Raw genomic sequence first — 20,715 nt, forward strand, 5'->3', positions numbered from 1 at the left:
AGCCGAGGGCTCGGTGGTAGTAGCTACGCTCAGTGGAGCGCTACCAGCCCGCGTTCGATTCCCGTAAGCAGCGTGGGTGTCGCACCGCGGGACCAAGCGGGTGTGTATGGATGTGAGTGTGTACGTGAATTTGCTCGGTAGTCTCATCTACGTTTGAGCACACGGTCAGAGTGGATGTCCATTTGAATTTTTACATGACGAGCAGTGCTCTGGTAAATTTTTTTAAAAACAGATTCTCTCCATTGTATGTGACCCATGAAAAGAAAAAGTGTTATATAAAGAAAATATATCTGCAAAAGACAAACAAGCACTGATCCATATATGTTCCTAGTATAGATTCCATCCGCATAGCACGCTGTAAAATTCACTTTTCCGCCGCGTTTGGCCACAATTCCACGACGCGTTGTCGTTCGGCCAACGCTCGTTCGGCGTCCAAAGGTTGCGGTCAAATCAACACCACGGCTTGCCACCAGAACCGGATGCTTTGTCGTCCTTGCAGCTGCTTTAATCAGTCTACAACCACAGTCAAGTCAACATCATGTATTGCACAGCAGGATGCTTTGTCCCTGCACCTGCCTTTATCTACACCCACGGTCCATTCCTCTCCCCTGGTCACTCGGCTCGCTTGCTTTATCCTCGTCTTCCATCGGCAGCTTTGCCTCTCACCAGCCTCCAGGCCCTCCAAGAAGGTCTTATTCAGGTCGGTCTGTTCATCAGAACTTATTATTTCTTACTGCTTTCCCAACAATTTGCCCAAAGAAAAACTCATAAAACTTTAAGGATTAAGTATTATTTATTTTTCCCATCTGCGTCTTCCAACTTGTGTGAATTTTAAGACTTTAAGGATTTGGTTGCGCTATTAATTAACCTTAAAAATATAAAACGTGTTTTAGGATTCTGACTCGAGACTTATAACACTCAATCATATAAGTTCATTGAACATGCATGTGTACACAGGACAGCTAGATTTATGCCACTAGATCAGTTTTCATGTGGAGAAATGCCAACTATATTTTAAAAATTAGGCTCATGCTACTATAGTTCAAAACTTGTTAGTCTTGCGCCATTGCCGGTGGCATAGAACTTGCAATTCAAGCTAAATATTTAGACTACGTTGTTAGGCTTAAACCATTGAGGTGACAAGATCGACTCAAACAAGTTCCTGACCCAATGGCATGACCCAAATTATTTGAAATCTAGTAGCCCTAGCATAATTTTTAAGGTAAATAATCAATGATGTTCTTGGGTGATGAGTGAAAAGTTGGTGAAGGTGCATCCCATACAAGGGTGGCTTAGAAATTGAAAACTGATTAAGGGCACAAAGATTGCTAGGTTTGAACTTAATAGATAATATGGTGCCTAAGGTAACCACCCAGCGGATAGTTTGGTGCTCCCGAAAGTCTTGAGTCTGCGTCCGCGACCAGGCCGAATGGAGCTTGATTTACTCTGATTCGAGTTGGATTTCTTCCAAAATTAACTTAGACCGGTTGCCCTATTATTTATACTTAGGGTTAAGGCCGACTGAACTCCCTCAATCCAATCAAATTTTGCATGCATCTACTTTTTTGTTTGCTTTTACTTAAATTCTAGGATTTGTAGTTCTTAAAAGATCATTCGTGTTCTTTCATGAAAATGGAGAATTATTTGGTGGTTTGCGACCACGAAACGGGACTCACACTGCTAGAAAATCTAACATTTGTACCGGTCAGCAACCCCCGTTTAGTACCGGGCGGCTGACCGGTACCGCTTGGTTGGTACTAAATGGCGTGCCATTTAGTACCGGTCAAAACGCCCGGTACTAAAGTGACCGTTTAGTACCGGTCCGTGTTACCGACCGGTACTAAACGGTTTTGCACCCAAAAATTAAAGGAAAAAAGGGATGAGCAGCTAGGAGGCCCCGCACACGCGCATCGTCCCAAGTCACAAGTCACGCGAATTTCACGCGTAATATGCGCGTGCGCGGTCCGTGGGAATCGAACTCACGACCTCCAGCCTCGCGCGAGCCTTCCTTGCCATCCCACCTATGCATCACTTGTGACTGGATGGGAGATGCATTCCTTTTGAAGTAACCCCTAGAGAACCATTTAGTACCGAGCCAATCCACCGGCCGGTACTAAATGTCGCATTTTAGTACCGGCCGGTGTTACCGGCCGGTACTAAATGAATGTGCCATTTTAGTACCGGCCGGTAACACCGATCGGTACTAAAATGCGACATTTAGTACCGGACGGTGGCTTGGCCCGGTACTAAATTGGCTCTGAGGGCTTTCAAATTTGGACCCAGTATTAAAATGGCATCGGGGCAAGTTTAGTGCCGGCCCAAAGAATGACCGGTACAAATAGCCAGAGACGAATGAGCCTTTTTCTGGTAGTGTCATCTCAACAAATTGGCCTTCTGGCCGGTTTCTATCTTTACCGCCGGCGCCACTATTCATCACTGTCATTGCTGCCTAGGGGCTTGTCCACCGTAGGTCTGCTGTCGCCATCCTGACCATTGCCATCAACTCATCACTCATGACCATCAAGAAGTAGGGATGGAATTCGGATAGGATTCGGTGGAATCGGATCCGGATAGCTGTTTTGCCATAATTTAAATCAAATACGAATACGAATTCGGATATTCTCGAACGCAGATGCAAAACGGATGGCTTAGATTCGGATTTACCATCGGATATTTACTCAATTTAACTCAAAGTGAATATCCTTAAGCACGAGTATACAAACAAATAACATATCTTGTGAAAACATTTTACCAATAACTATTTCAATAATTAAATATATATAATTAATAAAAACAAATAAATAATACAATAAATATATAAGTATTTATCAAGAAACAAATACCCAAATTATATAAAGAGTAATTTCATCATAAATACATAAAGTAAAAAATTGTAAATTAATATGATTAGCCATATTAAATTTAAATTAATTAACATTAATCTTTATATGTTATTAGTAATATTAAACTAATATCATTGATAATTACTCAAAAAGATAACTTTTAAATAATTTTAATACAATATTAGTAATATTAAATTAATATCATTAGCCATAGAGAGAATTTTTAAGAAGTTTTAAACGATGTACTATTATTAGTAATATTAAAATTAATATCATCAGTTATAGAGATAGGTTTTTTAATAGTTTCAATGATGTAGTATCATTAGTAATATTAATATCATTTGTTATTAGTCATAGAGATAACTTTTAGATAGTTTTATATGGTATTCAAATACGGATATTGTCGGATATTTGCGAATACGTATGTGGAATCGGATAGAAAAAGTAATGAAAATCATATTCTGATATATCCATTTTAGTACCATATTCAATTCGGAATATGGATACCGTATTAACATTTTTAGCTGATACGAATTCGGATAATTCGCATATCCATTTTCACATTTCCATCCTTGACAAGGAGTGCCGCGCTCCACCCGCTATCATTCACGCGCTCTGTGTGCACGTGTCCTGTGAGCATCCACACCCTGTTGCATTGGGCCAAAAGAAGTGTTTGCTACTGCTTGCATTTATTCAAGCTGCAAAATTTTGTAATAACGATCGAGCATCACTGTCAGGTGATTCTGTTCCTAGTTTCCTACTATTTTGGGATGTCGATGGACGCGTTTTTGCTATCCAATACATTGCTTCCAACTGCTAAAACGTCCTAGAGGACACTACAATCGTATGGTGATTGTATCCATCAGGAAATAAAATCCACTTGTGTTTGCAATAAACCGGTCTCTGCTATTCTCTTTAATTTATCCATGATATGACTGCAGGAGCTTTGAATGATCACCCCAGATAGTAACACAGGTGAAGGAGATTGAGCAAGCAGCTGTTGATGTAGGTGAAACGCTACTACTCGTTTCTTCGTATAAGATTAGCATGTTCTTGATTTAATTAGCTATATTGCAGAGCAGCACCAAACAAGAAGGGCAGCAGTTTACATTATATGCAACAATGGAGCATCCAGATCTTACATTCCGACTATTAGAACAAATTACAGATAAATTCTCTGAGGAGCGAAAACTTGGCCAAGGCGCATTTGGAACAGTTTACAGGGTAAGATTGTCAGCATATGTATAAACCCCAGCTTATTCTCAGTTTAGTGTGTCCTCCAAACTATACACCTCCTGCACGGCTGCACCCCATGGTTTGCCCATAACAGCATGATGGTCAAATACGAACCACCCCCCCCCCCCCCTTCCTATTTATGTTGGCGCACCATGACCATATTCAGTTGTACCAATATGTCACAGCAAACTACAGAGGAACAGCACTAACTAACATTTCGTCAGTCAAGTACTTATGATATATCATGAATAGGGGGTACACAAAAATGGTGAAGAGATTGCTGTGAAGATGCTTAGAGATAAGGACCCAGGACTTGACGACACACGTTTCGAAGATGAGTTTCATAAGCTTAGAATTCTCACTCATCCAAACATTGTACGGTTAATTGGCTACTGTTATGAAACTCATCGTGAATATATAGAGCACGAGGGAGTACCGGTACTTGGTGAAAAGATATATAGAGCACTCTGCTTTGAGTATTTGCACAATGGGAGCCTTCAAAACCATCTATCTGGTATGCTGATGCTTCATCTTTTTTTTTTTACTAGTTTGGCCCACTTCATAAAACTGGATTCACTTGTGCAGATGAATGGCATGGAATTGACTGGCACACACGCTATAATATCATTAAGGGGACTTGCGAGGGTTTAAAATACCTTCACATTGGGTTAAAAAATCCTATCTACCATTTGGATCTCAAACCTGGGAATATATTGCTTGATAGAAATATGGTGCCAAAACTTGCTGATTTTGGTTTGTCCAAGATCTTGGAGCAAACTAGGAGCACTGACGGTATACATGGAACACTGTAAGTTCAACTCCTAGGAATGCATCTTCTTTTCTATGAGGCTGATCGAAATATACCTACAGCTTGTTCATTGTTTGTGCTACATTTATGATGCCCTGCAGAGGATACATGCCACCGGAATATGTGGGCAACAATATTCGCTCAACAAAGTTTGACATATTCAGCTTAGGTGTTGTAATCCTGGAGATAATAGCAGGGCCTACAGCCCGCACCAGAATTGGCGACATTAGTCCCAAAGAATTTACGGGTCAGGTAAGAAATCTATGTTTCTTAATCTAGATCAATGATCACTATTATTATCATACTAGTCTATCAACCCATGCTCCCGCACGGGCTAATAATTTGAGAGACATAAATATTAAAATTTTAGATAAAATAATTAGGCCTCATAGCTAATAATCAATTTTTTTAACCATGAAGTGTTATTTTATCTGTTAAATATTATAACACAGTACTTATAGAAATAGATACAATACACATACATATATGTACTTATCTTTTACTTGAATGTGATAACTTTAATTAGTAATTACAATTTTTCATCCACAATTATTGTTTTTTTATTTGCATTGTGCTTCCATATAGATTTAATTGAACCCTTAGATTAACCTATGTGTTTAATTATAGAAATCGTCATTCTCATCATTTCATCCATGCATATATCATGGTGTACATGGTGACACACATCATGCATATATACCTTAAGTTACTATTTTTTTATATTAACAATGATAAAATTAGGTAATATAGAATCACATATATATTGGTGTACTTTAGGATTTTTTAGTAGTGAGGTAATTTAGATTCAGATTTAGGAGTTACTTTAGGCTATTTTATTATAAAAACATACGTGATTTGTATGTAAATTTAGGGTGCCATTTTAAGTTATTTTTTATAATGACATAGGTGGGTAATTTAAATAAAGTTTAGGGGGTTATTTTAGCTTATTTTCCATAATGGTAAAGGTGGGTTATTTTTTAGAAAACATAATAGATCCAATGGCTATGATGATTCAAACTACTAGATTGATGACCGGATGTTTCTAATTTTTATGAGAATTTTTAAGATTTATCTTTTTTTTAGCGTGCTTTCTGAGGACTAGCGTGGAGGCTATAAAAGGGGCCTCTAATTAGTAATAGAAAGATAGGTATAGCCATATAGGTGTGGCATTTTGATACATGGAAAAGATCTAGAGGGTTGGGAATGGTTGACAGGGGAGATAGAGCATTTGGTGGCAGGTGGGCGGCGTCAGGGCCTATGCCAGCAAGGAAAATCCTTGCTATCACCGGTGAGCCTAGGAAGTGGGTACCGAAAATGTCTGCTTCACATTCTAGACCGATTAAAGGATTCACATCTGAGTTCACAATGTAAACCAGACGGATTCATGTTGCTTAAAGATGTATTAGTTCACATTGTACAATAAAAGCTTGCAAAGAAGGCTCATCTCTCAAAGGACACCAATTGATTGTGAATATTTGACAAATCGCATTACATATAAAACGTCTGCATTCTTTTTCAACACTTCACAATGAGATTAGACTAAGGCCAGATAGAATGATTCACGACTAAGTAGTGATTTTGGAGGGCTTGTGTCCAACAGTCAGAATGATAGCCACCTGCAGTACCGCTATCTTAGATGTCTTTTTGTCCCAACGTTTTGTAATGTCCCATTGGTATTGATCCTTCTGCGGTACTGAAGACTTGATGAAACCTTGAGCTGGCTTGATATGTCCAACGGCCTCTACACCTTGGTGTATATAGTCCCCTCCATGGCCTTAGATCCTAGTAGGAGTAGGTGTCACACGCTAGTACGATTAGCAATTCTAATAACACATTTGTTTGAGTCCTAAGACGAGTAGGATTTGAGTCACATTTACAGTACAAACGGCTTGATAGCCCTTCTCATGCCCTTATCCCAATCCTACCATGCTGTAAGTTCAATATATAGTACTTAAAAGCATCCAACATCGTGACCATAGTATGTTATATTTTACAATTATAGTGTCACAGTACAGCTTCTGCATTGTGATTTTACAGCTACAAGCCAATTGGAAGATTAGGTTGCAGAAAGCATGGAGCGGTTCATCACTAGAAGCATATTGCCAACAGGTAAATACATGCATTGACATCGCATTGAAATGCATGGAGTCTGACAAGGATAAAAGGCCAAATATAGCAAATGTCGTTCAACAGCTGGATGAGATTGAAAACGAGATTGGCAAGGTAACTAATACCATTATTTTTTTTTACTATTTATAAAGTCAATATTATGGAGGTATAATAATTATAGGGATTTTAAGGGACACCAATCAAGCACACAATTCATACAGGTCTGGGCTTCCTGTAGCAAGGATAATATAGCCATGTGTTATGTTTGTGATAGGATTATATTGTATATACGGATTAAAATGAACTGCTAAGCCAATAGTCCTTGTGAGATGTGTTTATTCTGGCTTCAGATGAGAGTTGGGATGGGCTATCGTCCGTGTGTTGTGCCTCATCCCACCTTATATTTTGTCACGCCAATGGAGAGGCATGTTTGTATATATGTGGAGTTCTAGGGTTTCTTCAGAATTTAAACATATCCTTCCCTTATCTCATATATACTTGTGGATGTTAAGGAAATGAACATACTTATAGATCCACAGTTATGCCTATGGTGGTAATAGTATCCACCATGCAGGCTAATATAAAGATTAATGCTCAGTGCATATAACGTATCAGGGATCCCAAAGACATGGTTAAATCATAATTTATCTTTCATTATTGCCATTTTGTTTTGTGTGAATATTATAAATGCACTTTTGTTAGTAAAGACTGGTGAATATTACAACCCTATAGTTCTCAGGAAAAAAAAATGTACAGTCATATCCTCGCTGTATACAAAGAGGGGGTGAGCTCGAGTGGCTCCTTGAGCCCCCTCCCACGCCGGCAACCCGGGTTCGAGCCCCGGGGTTGGCACCGTTGCCCCTCCCAGTGAAAAAAAAAGAAAAGAAAAAAATATCCTCGCTGTATTTCCCCCGGCTCATTAGGGATGTTATTCCACAATATAAATGCCTCCAGTGATTCAAGAGTAATAATTAATTGGCAATTTTTTTGTTGCCTGAACCTGCTAATGATAATGTGGCCTATATATACGTAGCTTTAGACTTCTGCACTATATGTGGAATATAAGTTGTCCTAGACTTCTGAGACTTGTATTAGAAGAGCTATCATATCATTAACTGAATGGTAGCGTGATCATCATACTCTCTGATTGTGGTGAACATGTCTAAAATAACATAGTTAGAATTGGGCTGATTATTATCTAACAGGAAATAAAGGTTCAACTAAAATGTTCAACTATATTTTGTTACTAATTAAATTTTGCATTATGATCAATTGCATTCTTTTTTATTCTTTTACATGTGAAACTTAATGGCATTCTAATCTCTTTCTGTTCATTGCAGAGCGCCCTCCTCAGCGTCCAGTCAGTCGACCTCCAGTTCCAGTTGAACCCAAGCAATTTGACAATCTCGTCCTTGCTGCGTCTAACAAACAATACTGCTGCCCGAGTTGCATTTAGGCTGCTCACCATGAATTCAGAGTATTTCTTGAGTCCACGTGGTGGTATGGTACCTCCAATGTCCAGCTGCGCTCTTGCTGTGACCACCACGTCCGCCCAGAAGGCACCGGAAAACTGCAATGGGTACTTCACTCTTGAGAGTATCATAGCGGTCGATGAGGGTGTACAGTATGGAACTTGTGATGCTGCAGACAGCTATAACACTTTCTTTACGGAAGCCCATAACGATGGCCGTGTAGCCCAACAGGTGAAACTGATGGCTTTCTACGCTGAACCGCCTGTAGCAGGAAACTCTACAACTGAGGTGAGTTCCCTTGAATTAACTCCATAAATTCTGCCAGTAACTAGTAGCAAAGTTAGTATTTGGTTAGAGGGTAAGAGCAACTCCAGCCCAGGCTCTCATTTGGGCCCCTACTCTAAATTTTGAGAGTTTAGGGAGAAAACAAACTCCAGCAAGCCTCCTAGATGGGCTCCTATTTTAGATGGACTCTCAAATTAGCACCCCAAGTCCCTAGGAATAGGAGCCTCCCATCTCCTACGCTCCGGACCGCCCCCACGCGCCACCCAGCGGCGCGCCGGCCGCCGCGCCTCCAACTCCGCCCAGCGCTCCCTCCCCTGCCGGCGAGCTGCTCCTCCGCGGGCGAGCTGCGCCGCGAGCCCCCCCTGCCGGCGAGCCTCCATGGCGCTCCTCCCCCCCACCCCTACTCGCACAGCCGGCCTCCTCCGCCCGCCGTCGCCGTTCTTCGCCGCGCCCGCCGGGGAAGCTCCATCTTCCTCGCGGCGGTGGACGGCCGGCCGGAAAGCAGCGCCCGCCACGGGTCCATGGCGCGCCGGGTGCCACGCCGACCCGATGCACCCGGCACTCCGGCTCCCGCGCCGCTTCCCCAGCACGACCTCCTACGCCCGCACCGCCGGCCTCGAGCTCCGGCGATCGAGCCGCCGGCCATGCTCTCTAGAGCCCCCGCTGCCGGCCCCGTGCTCCAGAGCCCCCGCTGCCGGCACCGCGCTCTTGCAGCACCCCCGCCACCGGTCACTATCCCCAAGCTGCAGCACCCCCGCCACCGGCCTCAAGCTCTGGCGCCCACGTCGCCGGCCCCAAGCTCCGGTGCCTGCGAGTGGAGGAGACGGATCTTTGTGGAAGTGGTGCACCCCGTGCTGCTCGGCGCCGCCCACTCCTCCACGCCACCGCCGCAGGCCGGCCCGGCGGCGCTGCCCCTGCTCCTCCATGCCGTTGATGCAGGTCGGGCCGGCGGCGCCGCCCTGCTCCGCCGCGAGAGATCTATTGGGGAGAGAGTCGAGAGAGAGGAGCACAGCGCGCCCTCGCCCACCAGCATCATCGCGCAGGCCACCCTCGAGACCGCCGTCGGCGAGCTCCGCGCCGTCGTGTCATGCCTCTACACGTCCGAGGAGCCGGCCGAGTCCGAGAAGTTGGTGCTCAAGATCGAGCGCCTCTGGCGGGAGGCCGGCGCCGAGCAGGCCGTCCTCGCCTCGCTCGCCAGGCCCGCCGTCATCAACGGCTTCGTCGAGATCCACTTCAACTCGGTCAGCGCCCAGGTGCTGCAGGTCACCGTCTTCCTCCTCGCCGAGCTCGCCTCCCGGGACGATGCCGTCGTGCAGACGCTCACCAGGGTCGACCAGGGTCGACTTCGACGTCGACTGTCTGGTGGCCCTCTTCAAGAAGGGCCTGGTGGAGGCCGTGGTGCTCATCTGCCTCCTCGCGCCCACGCCGGAGCAGCTCGTCGAGATGGACATGGCGGAGGCGCTCGTGTCCACCATCCACCGCGGCGACGAGGACCCGCTCAGGATGTGCACCAACCCCAAGGCCGCGTCGGTGATCCTCCTAGCCAGGTCCTCGCCGAGGAGGGCGGCGGCGGCACGGACAGGGACAGGGACAGCTCCACGGCGCCGGTGCCAAGGTCCGCGCTCCTGTTGGAGAGGTTCATCCGGAGTGTGGCCGCGAGCCTGGGAGCCGAGCAGGTGCTGGACGAGAGGCTGGCCGCCATGCGCATCCTGCTCCGATGCATCTGGGAGGACGGCCACTGCCGGAGCAGCATCGCCGAGAGGAATAGGGGCCTCTTTTGCAGGCCCGACTGGAGTTGAGGCTCATTTTGGGCCCTCATTTCTTGCAGGCCAGCTCCTAAAATCGAATGTAGGGGCTTTATTTTCCAGGCCCGACTGGAGATGCTCTAAGGTAGGATGGGATGGCTTCATCCCACTTTAGGACATTGCTTGGCCCACTGTCATCCTCGCAGGTGGGATGGTTGTATTCCATTAATTTTGTGTAACCAGCATCTGGCTAGCGGAATATTCTCACATGAGAGCCATCCTTCCGCACCTTATCCACCAACCAAACACATAAAAATAAAAAAAATAAAATTGATGATCCCCTCATCCCATGAACCAAATACACCCTAGGTGATCCGAATATCCGATTGCTGGTAGTTGTGGCTAGGTGAGAGAAAAAAAATGCCGGCCCATAGAAGAATACGCAAGTTCAACCCTGTGTGTACAACTGAACTGAAACCTCTTTCTACCATAAGCTCCCGTAGTTTTTATCTCAACCGTCTAGGTAAATGGTTTATCTACCCAGAACCACCTGGGCAGTAGGAGGGAGGATGAGTCCGAACCATCGCCAGATCGGAGCCAGGCAAGGGCCTCAGGGCTGTTGACCCTGCTGTCCTCATTTGGACACTACAGCGAGCCCTCGAGCATATGAATGAAATCCTTGTCCTCAGTAGTCCTCACTCGAGGGGATGACAGCTTAATTAGTCCTCGTTGATGTAGGGGTCATGGCCATGCTTATCTTCCTCTGATAGAGATGACAATGACCACGCTGACCGAAGCCACAAACTATTGAACAGTAGAAGAGGCAGTGGCGGTAGATTCTAGAGTGCCCATGGGTGATGGATTGGTTGCCATTTCATGCAATGGTGAGGCAGGGCTTTTCTGGACGTCCAAGGGAGGGAGATGAGGGGGATCTATAGGACAAGGACAACCGTGATAAGGGAGGTTGAGGGCCAAGGCCAGCTTGGAGGGAGGCGAGTGTCGATGTTTTATTGTCGTCACCCTACTTTTGGGGTGGTAAACATTCTCGTGAGTCTAGTTGTGGCTGAACCATCCAAATTAATCTGGTCAAGTGTACTAACCAACACCATAAAGACAATCAGGGCTAACTCGCACTTCAAAAGGAGTAACTGGGCAGTCTGTCGGATAGTATCCCGATAAAACCACCTGAACTAGGATCGAACAAAGCATACATAAAATCCGCACAAAGAGATTACAACATTTCACAAATTTTACAACATAGAGTCTGGTACCGAAATAATATTACAAACCGACTTCAAATTCATAAATCGAGTACTTCAGAGGCATCGAGTACTTTAGAGTTCAACTGCAGCGGAAAAAATAAACGATAGTTCTACTCGACGATACAAGATATCATGATGAAACATGTACATGATATCACTCGGCATTGTCATCGTTAGTCGGGGTCGTATCCCACTCCACCGACCAACCAGGAGGCAGAGAACACGGCCAAGCCAAGTTAGCGATCATATCCTCAAAAGTATTGCCTGAAAACAGAGCCACAAGTAAGGCTGAGTATACTAATACTTTGCAAGGCTTACCCGACAATGGGTATACTTAGCCCACTATCTTGACATGCAAAACTTTTGGCTTGAGGGGTTTGTTTTGCCGAAAAGCAACTAAAAGTAGATCTTTAATTTCCGATTTTAGCCTCCCGATTCTAATTCAGTTAAATAAGCAACTATCCAATAGCATACATGATGGAAAAACAATTATCTTTCATCATTCAGCCATATAGATCGTCATCCATATTCTACTTCTTACTCTATGTGGTAAAAAGGTCAAGCAGTCTCATTGGCCGTGAGAAGCGGACGATTTGAATCGAGTTTCTTAACCTTGCAAGGTACATCTAATGCACACGTCACGTGGTTACTCTCAGAGTCACACATGCAATTTTTCACCTTTCTTCCTAGCTTGTGGATTAGGGCCACCCCGCTCAACTATAGAGTACGCAGACTCTGCACCCGCATGTGCGCACATGTGAACCTAGTTTAAAGAGGATGAGGGTGCCGTCCACTCCCCGGTCCAATTGGGTATTTAAGCTTACCGATTACCATATTCTCGATATGTGGTTAGTAGGTTCAAACGCTTAACCACCACTACCACACATTGCAGCCTTAGCATTTTTCACTAAACAGACGGGGCCTCAACCATGAACATCGTACCATCGCCCTGCCCGTAGATCTTATAGCCGCAGTATGTAGTAGACATTCAACTTCTATCTTCTCACGAACAGGGTTACCTAGGATCATACAACTAAAGTTCCATTCAATTTCTGTAAACTTAAATGCACAAGTATATATGAAACATAAATTGCATATAATTGAAAGTAGTAGGATTCATGCTCTGGGGCTTGTCTTCCTGAGCGTAACTAGCCTTGGGCTCTTCTGAACTTTGGTTCGGATCTTCGACTGCTTTAGTTAGATTAATCAGGGCTTCACGCTGCTCACTCTCATACTCAGGCACCAACTCGTACGTTCTGCTAGCAAGAGTAGTCGATTCTATATGAAATGCACATGCATGAGCGTGATGATGGTAAAAGATAAACAAGGATTTCACTATAAAGTTGTTAAGCATCTTATATACACTTCATTGGACAATCGTTTATAGGGTATTATCTAACATAAACTAGTTCATAAAGAAGCTAGGGTGGGTAGAAGTATTCAACTAGTGAGCAGAAGCACTCGACTAGTGAGCAGAGGCACTCGACTAGCAAGTAGAAGTACTGGACTAGCGAGTAGAAGTACTGGACTAGAAAGCAGAAGTACTGGACTAGTGAGAAGAAATACTCGACTAGTGGGTAGAAGCACTAGACTAGCGAGCAGAACCACTCGACTAGTGACTAGTGGGTAGAAGCATTCGACTGGTGGGTAGAAGCACTCGCTCGACTCATGGGTAGAAGCACTCGACTGGGGGGTAGAAGTACTCGACTAGGAGCTGGGATGGCGAGGGTGGTACTGGGAAGCTTCAAGAGGCCGAAGGGAAGCCGTTCCAGGTCTCAGGCCAGGCGGAGGAAGGGCGGAGACGGGGGCTTACCGTGAGGGTGCTTGGCAATGGTGGGCGCCGGCAGTTGAAGGGGAAAAAAAGCAACCCCTTGTAAAAACATTAGTTAGAAAGACGACTGAAATCACAAGATAAAATTTAGGGGGAAATTTAGGTTCTGTTTGGACGGAGCCGAAGCATGCCGCGCCCAGACTCTGGTCGCTCCGCAGATGCGGCGGTCGATTCGTGAGCCACATTCTCGGCAAGCTGCGGCACACAAATTGAACTAGCATGCTTTGACGAGTTGTGGCGGCGCCGAACTTCACGTAACCAACCAAACGGCTGCCTAACTTGCGCGCAAAAATTGTGGCCAGCTGTGGCGTGTTGTGGCTATGAACCAAACACATTGGGCCTAACTGCCTATTGACATGTCAAGAAACTAGTGGGTAACGTGGAAAGTTTTTCCTTTTGCAGTACAAACACGCTGCACAGTTTTCTTATAAGTTGTAGGAAGTTTAATATTAGCGCATTGGGCGATGAATGTATAACTACTTTTGTCGTATCTGCTATTTAAGACACTTTAATTTCTTAATGCATTAACAAATCAAATGAAATCCTGCAGGTGGCGAAGGAACCGAAGAACAATACATATCAACAGCTGGATTTTACCATGATGGCAGGCCCTGACTGCAATGAGCAGGAATTTTATGATATACGTGAGACCTCTTCAGATGTTATAGAAGAACTCATTGTTGGGAGGACTGATGAAAAAGAAAAAATAATGACTTCTTTATTACAAGGTGACAGCATGAGAGATAGCATCACCACTGGGGATCTCCCCCCCGAAGTTGTTCGGAAAAAAAAAGAGATAGCATCACCATCCTTCCTATACATGGTATTGGAGGCATTGGCAAGACAACATTTGCAAAAATGATTTACAATGACACAAAATTCAAATATTACTCTCAAGTATGGGTCTATGTGTCCCCAAGATTTGACTCAAATAAAATCGGTAACTCCATAATTTCACAGCTCACTGAAAAGGAGAGCCAACTAAATGAGAAACAGTTGATACGGACACGCCTCAAGAAGCTATTAGCCGGGAAGAAGATTTTGATTGTTTTGGATGACTTATGGGAGGATGATCCATATAAATTGTTTGATTTGAAGACTATGCTAATGCTTGGTGAGACAGGCAACATAATAGTTATAGTAACAACACGTGATGAACACGTTGCTATGGAAATTGGAACCATTGAGCCATACAAGATAGAACTCCTGACAAAGGAGTTGTGCTGGGAGATAATAAAACAAAAAAGTGGTTTTGAAGCTAGAGATGACAAAGAACAGATGAAGGATATAGGAATGGAGATTGCCTCGAAGTGTGGAGGTGTACCTTTAGCTGCTCAATCTCTTGGATACACATTGCGGTCCAAGGATTTGAATGAATGGGAGAAAGTTAATGATAGCGATGTTTGGAATGAACCTACTTCAAGGAATGGATCTTTACAAAATCAAGTGCTTGCAGCCTTGAGGTTAAGTTATAGTGGTATGGATCACCGCCTAAGGTCATGCTTTACCTACTGTGCAATCTTTCCAAAAGGTCACAACATAATTAAAGATGATCTAAGTCACCAATGGATTTCACTGGGGTTCATCAGGCCAATGAAAGCACCCTTCAAGAAGCACCAGCTCAGTGAGAAGTACATTGCCAAGCTCCTGGGAATGTCTTTCCTTCAACCTTCAATGTCACCGCCAGTGAGTTATTTATGTCAATCTCCAACCTTTAAATTCATTATTTCCTCAAAAGAATTGCAAGGAAACTCATGTAAAGATGTAATTTAGTACACTGTGACCAACAAATAGTGACCATAGACAATAAATGGCGTATCTATATATAATTACAGAACAGTGAACCCAAGCTCATAAGGGAAAAAACTGCACTAGGGAGGACAAGATAGCCTGACCCATAACATTGTGTGTATGTGCGTGAGTGTATGCTCATGCGCAGCTGGATAGCCCTTGCATAATCTTCTCAGTTCCATGTCAGCACTCTGTTTAATTGAGATGTAGATGTTTAAGGGCTTATCTATTTCATTAAGAAATTAATTTGGGGATCTAAATGATATCAGAGGGAAAAAAAGATTAAGAATCTTGGGTGTAATCTCACACTTTGTTATAGTTTGTACTTCATTCTTGAACAAAAAAAATATATTAAGTACATTTAATGGATTTTTCCTGCTATAGGCTTTAGTAAGAACAAACTTGAGGGGTTCCTATTCATAATATACCTGCTGGTAACCTGAGAAATGTACAAATATTATGTTCAGTTTGTTTTGGACAAATGTTCCTTATCTATCAATAAACATCCACACAAGAAGGCAGTATATCTCTGTATTAAGAAAAAATATAGAAGTTTATTTTGTCACATCAACGTGGATCATCAACAACCACACACGACCATGGAAACTACAAATTTTGCAATTTTATCAACAGTAATATATGGGTGGCAAACAATTTCAATACACTATAGTATATTTTCTTGTGTGACGATATATTTCCTACAGTTTTTAAGGGAAACCCAACAAACTCACTCCCCACAGCATTTAGGTACTTATAAAAATACACAAACTGTTGTTACTTTAAAACTAAAGATGGATGAGAATAATCTTTTATGCTGTGGTAACAAACTAGTTGTAATGCACTTTAATTTTGTTGCTACGTGCACACTAATATAAAAAATAATAGAAATTTAGAATCCTGACACAAGTATAGACTTTGTCGCAGACTTCTGGAGCATATTATGAAGGTATTACATTCTTTACCATGCATGATCTGGTGCATGACTTCGCGAGATTAATATTGGACGATAAAATTTTGGATGCTAGTAAAAAAGGCAGTACTCGGGGAGGCAGCTGCCGCCATGCATTGCTCACTGATTGTAGCAAACCGTTGGGATTATTCTTGACTTGTCCTGACAGTCTAAGGGCACTGCGTTTTCTGGACTGCGGTAATATTGAATTACGTGGCGATACGTTCTCATCTGCAACGTCCTTGTGCATCTTGGATTTAAGTGAATGCCGCATAAATCAGTTGCCAGATTCTATTGCCCACTTACAGCATCTGAAGTATCTGAACGCGCCAGGTATTCGTGGTAAATATATCCCGAACCATATTACGAGGCTCTTGAAATTAAACTATCTAAGCATTAGTGGGTCTTCTGAAATATTAGCATTGCCCGAGTCGATTGGAGAAATGGAGGAACTGGTTCATCTTGATTTGTCAGGTTGTTCAAAAATAAGAAAACTGCCAGAACTGTTTGGCAATCTTAAAAATATGGAACATCTGGATCTTTCAAAATGCTCTGATGTTACAGGAGTATCAGAACAGCTGGGTAGCCTCATGAAACTGGAATATTTGGACGTATCATACTGCAAAAATGTTGGAAACTTACCAAGAGCGTTGAGCAGCCTCACAGAACTGCAATATTTGAATTTATCATTCAGCTCATACTTAATGGGCATCCAAGATAGCCTCCTTGGGGACGAAGAATCATACAAGTATCCTGCAGAAAATATTTCAAATCCTGCAGGCGGATCCGGGATAGTTGGTATTGTTGAGGCAGAGATCTTGGGCACCCTGACCAAGGTCAAATATTTGAAGTTATGTATAGATGGATTTTCTACATTATTGCTTCCAAAGCTCCCTGAGGCTTTGGGAAGCTTTAATGAACTGAAGTATTTAGACTTATCAGGTTCTTCTTCACTGTATAAATTGCCATCATCATTTGGGAAGCTCCACAGTTTACTACATATTGATTTGTCAGACTGCTATCGTGTTGATGGTGTACCGGAAGCCTTGACTGGCCTAAACAAGCTCAGATATTTGAATTTATCAAATTGTTCCATCGGTGTAAATGAAGAACTGCCGAGTCTAAGAGGGCTACAAGAAGCAATTGCCAATCTCACTGAACTACGCTATTTAAACTTAAAAAGTTGTCTTGAAACTATATGTGGTGACCAACGAGTAGACGAAAGCAACGCTTTCCTGGGTCACATCAGTGCTCTTTCCTATCTAGAGCACCTGACGCTGTCAAGAAATGGGAATCTTTACAGTTTACCCGAAACTTTTGGTAAGCTCAGAAAGCTGCATAAGCTGGACCTCTCATATTGTTGTAACCTCAGGAAGCTGCCAGTAAGTATATCTGAAATCGGCAGTCTGAGGTTTCTGAATACGGATGGTTGCCGCAGTTTTGATGAGTCCACGTTACCTCAGTTCAGAAATAGTTCTTTCTTATTACCTCACTTTGTGGTCCTTGCCGATGATGGTGAATCTAGCAGCAATATTATTAAGCTCAAGGATGAAAATCCTCCTATCTTGGAGATAAGCAGGCTTGAAAGAGTCAAGTCTTCTGCAGAGGCACAGAGGATAAATTTGTCGGGAAAACAAAGTATTGGAAAAATAAAATTTGTATGGACAAAAGGTGCTGAGAGATTCGTAGAGGACATTGAAGTTTTGAAAGAACTGATGCCACCAGCCTGTTTAGAATACTTCGAGCTACAAGGTTACAATGGCATAAGGTTTCCACCCTGGGTGACGAGCATTGAGAGTTATTTACCTCGTATCATCAGGATTTCCATTACGGAGTTGCCCAGCTGCACGACCTTACCACCACTCGGTCAATTAGCAAACCTTCAAGAGCTGCATATCGAGCAAATGGACAGCATTACCAAGATTGATGGGGAATTGTACGGCTGCGGGGGAGCTTTTCCCAAACTGACAACCTTTCGTTTACTAAGAATGGAAAATCTGGAAGAGTGGAACACAGAACACCCCTGTGGTGAGGATGGTTCACATGTGCTCGTGTTCCCTATATTAACCCTTTTGGCAATAAGTGGCTGCCCCAAGCTGAGGATTAAACCGTGCCTGCCTAGAGGTGAGTACTTCTTGGACATAAGGAGTTGTGATGACCTGCTATCACCATTGGAAGAGAGATACCAGGTACCTGAATCCTCCTACCCTGCTCCGAAAGGCCTTTTTGTGCATTACTGCGAGCAGCCTCTGCATGAGTGGAGGTTGCTCCACCAACTCCCTGGGATCAGTTACTTGAGCATCGAGCATTGCAGTGACCTCACATGCAGCTCAACAGAGATCATTCGATGTCTCTCCTCCCTCGAGACTTTATCTGTGACAGATTGCGAAAGCATTACAGCGCTGCCAGACTGGTTGGGAGACCTAACCAGTCTCATGAGACTTGAGATAATCAATTGCACTGGCATCCAAACATTGCCAGAGAGCATAGAGCGACTCACCAACCTCCAAGAGCTAAAAGTTTCAGGCTGCCCTGACCTAGTGCAGTGGTGTGAATCAGAGAAATCTATGACGATGCTATCTCACATCAAGACTAAGGTATATACCCCGCCATGAATTTAAGCAATATAGGGCACACTTATATTCTCGTTGAGGACTGTTCTTTTATGAATGCTTTGTCGGTTTACTTTCTTCCAATGACTGTTTTTTCAGGAAACTAGAAAACGCAAGCTTACCTACAGTTTAGAATCCTATGGAAAGGCCAAGGAGCAGTAGTAGTTAGTACAACTCTGAACATCTCCCTTGTTTTTGAAGATCGGTACTAATATACTTCTCCTCCATTCTTCAGGCATCTTGTTTGACCGAAAAATGAGGTTAAAAAGCTTAGTTAACTATACCATCGCTATATCACCTAGGCATCTCCACACTTCAATGGGGATACCATCAGGGCCCATCGCTTTAACTCCTTTCATCCTCTTCAAAGCCTCCCCGATCTCTGCTTCCTGAATTCCCCTCACAAAGCATCTGTTGGTATCGTCAAAAGAGTTATCTAATTCAAGAATAGGCCCCTCATTCTCCCCATTAAACAACTTGTCGAAGTACTCTCACCATCAGCCCTTGATCTCCTCATCCTTCACTAGAAGTCGATCTATCCCATCCTTGATGTATTTGATTTGGTTGATGCCCCTTGTCTTCCACTCATGGATCCTAGTCATCCTATAAATGTCCTTCTCCCCTTCCTTCGTGCCTAGCCGCTGATACAGGTCATCATACGCCTTACCCTTTGCTACACTCGCAGCTCGCTTTGCAGCCATTTTCGCTAATTTATAGCCCTCGATGTTGGCTGCACTCCTGTCAAGGTGGAGGCGCTTGAAACATTCCTTCTTCTCCTTAATAACCCTTTGCACCTCGTCATTCCACCACCAGGTGTCTTTCCCTTCCTGTTTGCCTCCCCTACTCACGCCAAACACTTCTGTGGCCACCTTCCAAACACATATTGTCATCTTTAGCCACATGTTGTCTGCATATTCTCCTTCTTCCCAAGGCCCCTCACCTAGTATCCTCTCCTTAAATGTTTGCGTCGCTTCCCCTCTAAGCTTCCACCACTTCGTTCTTGCAATCTTGGCATATTTGTTCCAGTGGACACAAACCCAAAAATGAAAGTCTGCCACCACAAGCTTGTGTTGAGGGACAACATACTCCCCAGGTATTACCTTACTATCTAAGCAATCCCGTCTATCTTCCTTCCTAGCATGGATAAAGTCGATCTGGCTCGAGTGTTGTCCACTATGAAAGGTCACAAGATGGGATTCTCTCTTCCTAAAAAGGGTATTCGCTATCAACAAGTCATAGGCCAACGTGAAGTTCAAAACATCATCCCCCACTTGACTCCTGCTACCATACCTAAAACCCTCGTGCACTCGCTTGAACCCTACATTAGTTGCACCCACATGGCCGTTGAGATCTCCTATGAGGAGTTTCTCGCTGATAGGCACAGTAGTGACCATACTATCTAGATCTTCCCAGAACTGCTTCTTGGTGCTCTCACTAAGGCCTACCTGAGGGGCATAGGCACTAATCACATTCACAACCGAATCTCCAACTACCATACGGACCAGGATAATCTGGTCGCCTCGCCTTCTAACCTCTACAACTCCATCCTTAAAGCTCCTATCGTTCAAGATACCGACACCATTCCTACCCGATGTTGCCCCCGTGTACCAAATCTTGAAGCCAGTATCCTCAACCTCCTTCGCCTTCTGGCCCTTCCATTTAGTCTCCTAAACTCATAGAATATTTAAACACCTCCTAATTGCTGCGATAGAATTTTTGATGAGTTGCTTAAAATTAGAAAAATTAAATTGTCTCATACTATGCTGTCAGTT

The 20,715-nt window shown here is 43.7% G+C and overlaps 1 protein-coding gene across 16 annotated transcripts in view; it reads left to right on the plus strand.

The window, feature by feature from the left end:
- Positions 1-20,715, plus strand: part of LOC120670792 (disease resistance protein RGA2-like) — a 29,082-nt gene that overhangs the window by 5,503 nt on the left and 2,864 nt on the right. For 4 of the 16 annotated variants that reach the window (XR_005673374.1, XR_005673375.1, XM_039950939.1 and 1 more), the window contains exons 1-6: positions 549-700; positions 3,785-4,887; positions 4,989-8,756; positions 14,142-15,277; positions 16,295-18,928; positions 19,043-19,148. Coding sequence is in view for 12 of the 16 variants with exons in the window: in XM_039950939.1 (XP_039806873.1) it covers positions 14,450-15,277; positions 16,295-18,928; positions 19,043-19,105 (3,525 nt within the window). In the remaining 4 variants the exon portion in view is untranslated. Of the gene's footprint in view, positions 1-548; positions 701-3,580; positions 3,688-3,784; positions 4,888-4,988; positions 8,757-14,141; positions 15,278-16,294; positions 18,929-19,042; positions 20,037-20,715 lie in introns of those variants that run through there. The other 12 variants (XM_039950945.1, XM_039950947.1, XM_039950949.1 and 9 more) reach the window with 9 other exon arrangements.

The sequence above is a fragment of the Panicum virgatum genome, chromosome 4N (assembly GCF_016808335.1).
Source record: "Panicum virgatum strain AP13 chromosome 4N, P.virgatum_v5, whole genome shotgun sequence".
Taxonomy (NCBI): Eukaryota; Viridiplantae; Streptophyta; class Magnoliopsida; order Poales; family Poaceae; genus Panicum; species Panicum virgatum.